Here is a 10,762-nt window from a genome sequence, read left to right on the forward strand (position 1 = left end):
AAGTTATGAATGGCCAGTAACTTAAAAATTTAGTAGCCAAATTGGCTGGTGAGTGAAAAAGTTAATTTCAATCCCTGAACCCGATCTTGTGGCAAAACATAACTATTTTACGAGGTCGAGATTTTCATTTGAATGTGATTCATACAGAAATGTACAATATTTAAGAAAAAAAAAACGTAATCACAAAGGTTCATCTATAATCTAATTATATTGAGCAGACTATACAAAAAGGTATGAATAAGCTCATACAAATTCAGACAATTAGCCACCAGTTCACCTACCAAACTGTAGTTATGAATTGCCATGAGAGTGTGTTGGACATGACATCATCCATCATAAATTACAGATGTCAGTCTTGATTTTTTTTTTTTTCTCCTTTGCAGCTCCCCCAAGACAATGCATTGATCTTTTCTTTGATGAAAAGTATTCAATAGAGCCTTCATGGGAATGTAAATTTGACCATATTGAAGTCCGGGATGGGCCCTTTGGCTTTTCTCCAATAATTGGACGCTACTGCGGCCAACAGAACCCTCCATATATCAGATCGAGCGGCCGTTACCTATGGATAAAATTTGTTGCGGATGGTGAATTGGAAGCGATGGGATTTTCTGCAAGCTACAATTTCACAGCAGGTACATACAGTTTTATGCTTCCTTTATGCAGTGTCAGTAACATTTACGTTTGTGACAGATTGATACATTTTTAAACCAGCGAGTTTTTGGCTTTTCATGATGCTCTTTTAGAGCTCTGGATCCGGTTATCACTCACTAATCTCAGGATATTGTTATCCTCTGCATGTCAACTTGAATTCATCATGCAATCAGTAACTGCTCTTCAAAATCCATGCAGCTGATTCATATAGCGATTATTGTGAGTCCATGTTGGTTCTGTCAATGATCCTAATCTGCAATTGAGCTTATTAGTCATATTCTATTGCAGTAATAAAGAGGCTGTATGTCCTCATTTGTCTAAAACCTTTTAAACTGTTTACCTTGATCAATTCTTAGTACCACAATGAATGCTGACAATCCTTCCCAGGACCTGATTTAGATGTTAAAGATTGCCAATAAGATACTAAGTGGTAACAAAATCATCATTCCGCATATAACTGATATCAATTACCCGTAATGGAATCCTTTGAAAATATGTAGCACATTGCACAACGGTTGTTTTTATCAGACGCCTCAGCCTCATTCTCAGTGTGTTATTAAACTTCACTGCTTTCTGCTCTTTTTTGAGCAGAATTGAATCTCTGAAGTGCGTGTGAACGGCAAGTAGGTCTAATACTGTACCTGAGTTCAAGTGAGAGATTTTTGCGTAAATGGTGTGCAAACTGAGCAGTGATAGATATTGTGTGAAGAATGCCAAAAGCAATATTTGAATAAAGCTGCAACTAAAGTTGTAAATGCAGAAAAATGTCACTGAACGGTCAAGCTTTAAGGGCCTTAAGGATGAACTGCACAGCTGTGGCACTGGGTGCAAGAAAAAGCAGCACACAATTGAAGGTAGCACTGATTCAGAGTCATACTGTATCTGAGAAATGAGTTATGAGCCGAGGCTTTTTTTCCATCCTATTGTGAGTCAGGAGGAAATTCTTTTGCCAAGTTTGGAGAAACTGTTCAGCGTGAATGGATTCAGACTCTCGCTTTGCAACTTGCCAGGGTAAGAAACATAGCTTCCTCTAGTCTTGATAAGGAATATCAGTGGCATATAATTTACACAGAAACAAACAGCGTGACTAGGGTAGTCCTATTCTTGAACGAATTACTCTTATGAGCTGATTCTTTTATAGTGAATCAAAAACAAAACTCGAGCCGTGTATTGCGATTAATCTGACTCACTTACTGAACAGTACTCTGTTATGTTGTTCATAAATGGATAGTTCACCAAAAAAAAAAATTCAGTCATTATTTACTCAGCCTGTTGTTGTTCTACTGACTTTCTTTTACCAACCCAAAAATAAAAAAAATAAAAAATGTCCTGCTCGCTCTCATCCATAATGGCATTGAATAGCAACCAGCTTCAAATTTTAAAGACAGAGATGGAAAGTATAACAGAAAGATCCCATATGTGCCATATTTTTTATTAATCCTGATTTCTCAAAATGGTGCTTATGTGCTTTTCCTTGGCAAGCCAGAGTGAACTGCTGCACTAATACAGGTGCATCTCAATAAATTAGAATGTCGTGGAAAAGTTCATTTATTTCAGTAATTCAACTCAAATTGTGAAACTCGTGTATTAAATAAATTCAATGCACACAGACTGAAGTAGTTTAAGTCTTTGGTTCTTTTAATTGTGATGATTTTGGCTCACATTTAACAAAAACTCACCAATTCACTATCTCAACAAATTAGAATATGGTGACATGCCAATCAGCTAATCAACTCAAAACACCTGCAGAGGTTTCCTGAGCCTTCAAAATGGTCTCTCAGTTTGGTTCACTAGGCTACACAATCATGGGGAAGACTGCTGATCTGACAGTTGTCCAGAAGACAATCATTGACACCCTTCACATTCATTGCCAAAGAAGTTGGCTGTTCACAGAGTGCTGTATCCAAGCATGTTAACAGAAAGTTGAGTGGAAGGAAAAAGTGTGGAAGAAAAAGATGCACAACCAACTGAGAGAACCGCAGCCTTATGAGGATTGTCAAGCAAAATCTATTCAAGAATTTGAGTGAACTTCACAAGGAATGGACTGAGGCTGGGGTCAAGGCATCAAGAGCCACCACACACAGACGTGTCAAGGAATTTGGCTGCAGTTGTCGTATTCCTCTTGTTAAGCCACTCCTGAACCACAGACAACGTCAGAGGCGTCTTACCTGGGCTAAGGAGAAGAAGAACTGGACTGTTTGGACTGTTGCCAAAGTCCTCTTTTCAGATGAGAGCAAGCTTTGTATTTCATTTGGAAACCAAGGTCCTAAAGGTCCTAGGAAGGGTGGAGAACCTCATAGCCCAAGTTGCTTGAAGTCCAGAGTTAAGTTTCCACAGTCTGTGATGATTTGCTGTGTGCAATGTCATCTGCTGGTGTTGGTCCATTGTGTTTTTTGAAAACCAACGTCACTGCACCCATTTACCAAGAAATTTTGGAGCACTTCATGCTTCCATCTGCTGACCAGCTTTTTGAAGATGCTGATTTCATTTTCCAGCAGGATTTGGCACCCGCCCACACTGCCAAAAGCACCAAAAGTTGCTTAAATGACCATGGTGTTGGTGTGCTAGACTGGCCAGCAAACTCACCAGACCAGAACCCCATAGAGAATCTATGGGGTATTGTCAAGAGGAAAATGAGAAACAAGAGACCAAAAAATGCAGATGAGCTGAAGGCCACTGTCAAAGAAACCTGGGCTTCCATACCACCTCAGCAGTGCCACAAACTGATCACCTCCATGCCACGCCGAATTGAGGCAGTAATTAAAGCAAAAGGAGCCCCTACCAAGTACTGAGTACATGTACAGTAAATGAACATACTTTACAGAAGGCCAACAATTCACTAAAAATGTGTTTTTTTAATTGGTCTTATGAAGTATTCTAATTTGTTGAGAAAGTGAATTGGTGGGTTTTTGTTAAATGTGAGCCAAAATCATCACAATTAAAAGAACCAAAGACTTAAACTACTTCAGTCTGTGTGCATTGAATTTATTTAATACACGAGTTTCACAATTTGAGTTGAATTACTGAAATAAATGAACTTTTCCACGACATTCTAATTCATTGAGATGCACCTGTAATTGCTCAGAAATATTTCTGGGGTTTAAGCAAGGCAGATCCATGAAGTCAGGATGGTGTAGATGTTGACAGGTCTCTGGATGTTGGAGTGTCAGTTGAGGAGAAGATTGTTTTAAGTATAATAGATTTCCCAGAACTGTATGACCCATCTAAAATCACATACAGAGACATAAATAAAATTATATTTCATTCAGTCATATTCAAAATCCCTACTTTCTCTCTTTTCTATGTGCGTTCATAAATTGTATTCATTTGTAAGTGTCATATTTGGCAGTTGGCATTAGGAGTTATATTACTAATAACAGTGGCATATGAGAAGTTTAATACAAAGTTTAATAAAAAATAATAATAATTTGCCTTTTTTGAAGCTGCTGTATATAAAAAACACAAGGTGGCTGAATTTGCATGCTATTTAGATAGCTGAAGCTTATAGACGTTCATTACTTTCACTCAATTTAATTAGTTTTTTAGCACCCCCTCTGAACTGTTAAGCCCCTCCTTAGCACCCCCAACAAAAATATCCTGGAGCCGCCACTGCATGAACGTGTTGTTGTGCACAACAGAACAATGGCCAAAATTATGATTTTAACTGAATAAGCATTTAAATTTTGGTTTGCTTTTCACCAAACCCTATCATATGCCTTCAGGACACTTGGAAATTACGGCACAAGTTTCATGGGATCATTCTGTGATGCTTTTGCACTTTTTTAAAAAAGCTTGAAGCTGGTCACTAGAGTACTATCAAGGTTCCCTTGACAAAAAAAAAAACAATAGGATTTATCCATTGGCTTTTAGATTATTCCAGAAAAAAAGCTCTGTGATCAACAAAAATGTATGATTCTTAAATGTTTTGCTCATAACGATAATCTTCACAAATGAACACAACCTTTATGGATTTTGAAGCCTAAATATAATTAAAACCTAAATATAATTGGCTAAACGCTAAAGCTTCCATCAGTTCTTTCAGTCTCTATTAAAATAAAAACCTTTTCCCTGAATGTTTGAAATATGATCGTTTGCAAAGACGTGATTATAAACACAAGGCTGTAAAAGTATGCTAGTAGTGAGTTTAATGTCCCTGACAACCTCAACAGTCTGATTTAGCCACTTGTTATCAACCACCTATTTCCAGACACATGAAAGCTTACGAAATTCATGAGTGGGGTGTTAATAATCTATTTTATGTTGTAGAATAAATCTTGAGCTTGTGTTAACCACAGACCTTATTTCAGGCTTTTAACCAAAAACTGATTCAAACAAACCATTGACTTCTGGACGATGAAAGTGAAAGTGCCGAAATGCTAGTTTTGGCCTACAAAAATATGTAATAGTGCCAGCAGATTTTTATTTATTTATTTTTAATTTCTCCTTTTGTGGTCTGTGAAAGAAAGCATTTGAAGAACACCAGAGTGAGTAAATAATGACTGAATTTTCATTTTTGGGGTAAATATCCCATTAAGAATTTCTCAAAAGAATTGTTAGTGTTTCCAGACTCGTTTAGAAGAATCTAAAACCTTAAATTGCTCACAATTCCCATCCCTAATTGAATGTACTAAAATCTTTAAAAAGTCATTGCAACTTAAAGCATTTCATTGAAATTTGTCTTTGTGACTCTCTAAAATAAGGAACATTAAATGTTCAGAAGGTGTGGGAATGCTATAAACCGCTGTAAATCTTGAACCTGCACAACATGCATCCTAACATAGGTAGGATATTCGAACATCACATGGTTTTAATACTTGAGTTTCCCAATTTGGTTATAAAGTAATTAAAGGTGTTTTCACCCAAGGTTAGTTTCATCTGAAATTGTAGATGCATGGCATAATCCATTGCTGAAGCCAAACTTTTGGATGGCTCAGTGATAGAAAAGTAGAATGATGTGCACACTGTGTGTAATTACTTCTGATATCGTGTGAAAATAAAAATGGTTGTGCAGTCACTCTCAGCATTCAGATGCAATTATCATTCAGACATTGTATGAGTTCATTCCAATAGTCAGATCTTGCAATCTGTAGACAGACTTCCTCCCAGTACTCTACTATATCTATCTTGATTAAGCAGTAAAAGCAGGACACTCAACATATTAAGCTTCGCTGTGAACAGACACTTAGTGGCTATCATTTGTCCCTCTCCTCCGCTCTCTGTCCAATTGTCCTTCTCTTCTTCTCACAATCTAGAAAACTCACATGCTCATTCTCCTGAGTCTCACTTCCTTGTCTCCTGGGCTTGGCTGACCTTATTACCCCACCTCCTCTTTTCTAAGAGATAAAGCTGTGTTACCAGACAAGATCTGGCTGGGTTAAATAACAGGGAGAGCTGCTCCCCTCTTGTGTCTTTACCTACCCCACTGGCTGTTTGAAGCCTTTGTCCCAGCAGTAAACAGACACAGCAGTAATAAGAAAAACAAGATAGACTAAAAAGCATTTCAGGGACCGCTTTCTTGATCCAGTGGCCATTTAATAACCTTGTTTGGGGAAGCCTCGTGTGGCCTTTTCCTCTTTTCATTTTCAATAGGTTTGCCGAATGCAGGGAAAGGAAGGAGGAAGTTGAATGCAGGAGTTGAAAGTTGTCCCTAATATCCAAATGTCGAAACACAGTCACGGCCAATTAAGAAATATAGTTCTGTGCCCTCTGATGTTTTCTGCTGTATTTTTTTTTGCTGTCACATAATAGTGTGACCATCCAGGTGAAATGATGGATATTAAAGATAATATTAATATTGAAAAATCTGTGTTCAGTCACTCTTATATAATACAAACTTGTATGACTTTGTGTTTTGACAAGCACAAAATGTAGAAAGAAAGTCATACCAGTGTTGTTATTGTTAACTAAGCCTAAAACTAATAGTAATATATTTTTAACCAAAATAAAGCTGAAACTAAGTAAAATGTAGTATAACAAACTTAAATGAAAGTAGAAATGTCGCTTTGGCAACTACCTGAAAATAAGTTCAAGTTGAAGAATTACAATTGCTAAAACTAAATTTGAAATAAAAATCAATTCAGGTTATATATATATATATATATAACAAAAGTGACAAAAGTACATGAAAAATGACTAAAACTAAAATAAAATCTGAAAATATATAAATAGTTCATTCAAAATAATAATAGTTTATGAATAATAAATAGCATGCATGTTTCATATATGTTTGTTCATACAATAGATGTCAATGGTCACCAACTGATTGTTTTCCAACATTCTTCAAAATATCTTCTTTTGTGTTCTGCAGAAGAAAGTTATATAGGTTTAGAATGATGTGAAGGTGAGTAAATAATGATAGAATTTTCATTTTGCGGTGAACTATACCTTTAAATGGGCCATTTATAGAGATTTCTTGAGGGTTAAGGAGGAGCAGGTTGGTCTTTAATACCTGGACAAAGCTTTAGGTTTGGAATGGAGGGGCTGCAACACCAAACGCTGTTTTAGATTAGGGCTTTGTTCAAATTGAGTGTTAACATCATTTTTCCAAGAGATTGGTGGAGATTTGGCCTTCTGTATAGCCACCATAATCAGTGCATAAAACCCTGGATTTGACACAAATTATGATTGCAGATCCCAGTCATCATTATCGCCTCTGCTCTAATAAGACCCGACTGCCCTGCGGCTGGTGTGGCTTGATTTTCACTGCACTGAGGCGTTGCACAAGCCCTGAAGTTATAAACAGCTAATTTGAACTTCCAAAGAGCAACTGTTGACAGATACAGGGCCAAATACAAGACCATTAAATAACAGGTCTCACTACCATCACAGCACATGCTAGTTCTTTGTGAAAGGAATATAAAAACCATGCAGTATTGACAAAATATGACATGCATTTATTCTGGCATCTACAAAGTGTGATCATTGTCAGTTATTAGCTATATATGGGATGAAATGTGTGTTTAAAAATGATATATAAATGTGTTGCATTGTACATTTAATGGTATGCATCATGTAGATTATTGAACAATGTATAGTGGTGGGGATTTTTCAGCGACTTTTCAGCGTTTTTATGGGTCTTGATGAACAAGTCATTGAATTACTCAATAAGCTGATTCGTTTAAAAACACAGATTCATTCAGAAAATAAAACGATACTGTTGTGTGTTGCTCTGATATGCAACAATGGATTTGCCTTTGTTTGGAATTGTTTTTGCTGATAGAGTAAAATTAGGCACAGCCTAATTCAGTATTAACTTCTTGTTCAGTGAACTGTTGAATAAAAGCAATATTGCACTTGCAGTCGTGCTGTTGGTCTGAAGCCTACAGTTTGTTGGCATTACACTGAACCACAGAAAATTATATTTTTCATGTTATGACCTTTTTTGTACAAGTGTCTTTCTCTCTGCATTTGAATCTATTTACTATGCTGTGCATGTTGTATACTTACTCAAATATTATTAGCATTCACAGCACTCATAACTGCATGCTTCTTGCTCAAAACAAATAATATTCAACTCTATTTGCACATGTAGAGGATGCAGCAAAAGCAGAAATAAGTAATCCCAAGTGCAATAATTCTGATAAGGCCGTGATGTACTGGAGATATTTAATCTTCTAATTTGTGAACTCGAGAACATATTGAATTTAAATCATTCTAACGACATCTGAGATTAGAAAAGGGAGCTGGATATATGGCCCCTCTGTGCACAAGATTCTAGCTATATTGTTGAGGTGTGATGGATTCAAACCGAAAAATTGAAAATTGAACTCAGGGAATTAACTTTCGGGACATTCAGGTGGCCTCAGGTCCGATAAAGTCTAGTCCTCTGTGCAATCGACATTTCAGGCTCTGGAAGGTTGAATAGATTTACTGAAGTCCTTGACATAGCAAAATTTCATCTTGAGGCACAATAATCAGTCATTATTTTTTCAAGATGGTTCATGTCCTCCCCTCTATTGATGTTGAGGGTAGGGAATGTTAATTAGCATAGAAACTAAACGAAATGAAAGCAGAGTAACAAGTTGATGTAGATTTTGCATCACTGGTGGTATGAAGGAAGCTAAACAAACTATCAGTTCTAATTGTGATTGCACAACTTGCATTTTTTTTTTGCTTGAGTCAATTGGACAATCCAATGTAAATTAACAGTAGTGTCCTTGAACTGAAAGGAACTGCAATGCCTAGAATATGTGAATCGAACACTTTAACATGGCAGCATTTATTAGCCATTATGATGTCTTGGAAGCTTGGGGTGGAAAATTGCATGCTTTGTGTTTCGCTTCAGACATTACGATGAGGAAAAATCAGAGAGAGGCGCACGTAATGCTGCTCCCTTCAGAAAATGGATTCTGCTCTGGGTGGTTGAGTATAAGGAATAAAAAAAATGTGGTTTTCCACTGTGAAAGAACCTAAAGTCAGCACAGCATAAATTTAATTTGAGGAGTGCAAACACAGTGAGGAATCTGAATGAGAAAAGCTGAATTCATGTATCTTTGAAAACATCACCCTGAACATATCCTCCATTTCAAAGGAAGTTGTTGAACAATAAAAAGCACATTGGCTGTGCTTTGATGATCTTGGCCTGCTCATGTAATTACCTCCCCAAAATCAATATGTGGACTAACTGTGCTTGCAGTCAGATGGTGCGAGAGTGAGTGACAGGAGGAGTGAGCAAGAGAGAGAGATCTCATCACTTTTTAAACCAACCTAGCAACCGCATAGCAACACCCTAGCAACCACCCCGAGTGCCCTAGCAACCGCATAACAACACCTTAGCAATGCCCCGGATACCCTAGCAACCACCCCGAGTATCTTAGCAACTGCATAGCAACACCCTAGCAACCGCTCCAGGTACCCTAGCAACCGCATAGCAACACCTTAGCAACCGCCCTGGGTACCCTAGCAACCGCCGCGCGACTGAAATGCGGTGCTGTGCAGAAGGGACAAAACTGATCAGCGCATAGATACACGTTCAAGTTGTTTGCCGTTTGTCAAAGATAATTTTATGCATCTGTTTGGAGGGATGAGTTATAAGAATAGCCTTTTAGAATCTAAATGAAACACTGAAACTCCATACGATATGAGCATGTTGCTCGTCAATAAAAGAGCTGTACGGCATCTTACATGGCATGATAACTAACTTGCAATCATGTTAGTGTGCTGATTAAATAGCAGACTATAGCGTGTACCTATTAATAAATAGATAAAACTGTCCAGATTGCTATACACTGCTAGTACACACGTATTTCTACCTGATCAGTTTGTTGGTATAAATTAATAGTTTGATTCAGTGATAGTAGACTTAAGTAAGACCAGTTAATTTAGATGTTAGGCATTTTAGGCATTTAGGCATCTCTACTAAAGCAAAGACAGAGATCTCACCACTTTTTATTGACTTCTAAAGACCCCATGAATTTGCTTGACAAAGTGCAATTTTCTTTCCTATGTCAATATATTCTACAGGAAGTTGGAACGGGGCAAAAATGAAATATTCAAATAATAATAATAATAATTAAGTGTCTTTAAATATCACATAATTTGATCTTTTTGTGACAAAGAAAGGTTAGTTCAGGTTGACAAATCTTGTGAGACTCCCAAAAACATGATAATGTTTATAAATTAATTTATGAAATGTTTTAAATACTTTGAATTATTAAAACATATATTTAAAACCATTTGAAAATAATGATAAAGAGGTGTTCACTTGTATTTAAGGTGTAAGGAATTGTGTTATTACGTTTTGCTTATTGGTTAGATGACATTTTAGAGGCATTAAACATGACATTTCAAGAGTGAATTTCCAAATACCAGTCATGATTTTTATTTTATTTTTTTTACCTTTTCTTTATTGTAAGCACTCTTATATATCACATGACCCACATACATGTTTAGACATTTTTTTTAAAGAAAATATGGTGTTAACAGCAAATTGACTGGACAAAGAATCCCCCCCCCCTTCAGAAAAGGGAGCTTAAAATGCATATACAGGTGCATCTCAATAAATTAGAATGTCGTGGAAAAGTTAATTTATTTCAGTAATTCAACTCAAATTGTGAAACTCGTGTATTAAATAAATTCAGTGCACACAGACTGAAGTAGTTTAAGTCTTTGG

General features: G+C 36.7%; 1 protein-coding gene across 1 annotated transcript in view; it reads left to right on the plus strand.

Annotated features, from left to right (window-relative positions):
- LOC107741667 (neuropilin and tolloid-like protein 1) overlaps positions 1 to 10,762 on the plus strand; it is a 107,239-nt gene that overhangs the window by 2,550 nt on the left and 93,927 nt on the right. The window contains exon 4 of the mRNA XM_016554438.1: positions 384 to 632. Within this exon, the coding sequence (XP_016409924.1) occupies positions 384 to 632 (249 nt within the window). The remainder of the gene's footprint in view (positions 1 to 383; positions 633 to 10,762) is intronic.

Source organism: Sinocyclocheilus rhinocerous, unplaced genomic scaffold (assembly GCF_001515625.1).
Source record: "Sinocyclocheilus rhinocerous isolate Xijiao unplaced genomic scaffold, SAMN03320098_v1.1 scaffold100, whole genome shotgun sequence".
Classification (NCBI taxonomy): Eukaryota; Metazoa; Chordata; class Actinopteri; order Cypriniformes; family Cyprinidae; genus Sinocyclocheilus; species Sinocyclocheilus rhinocerous.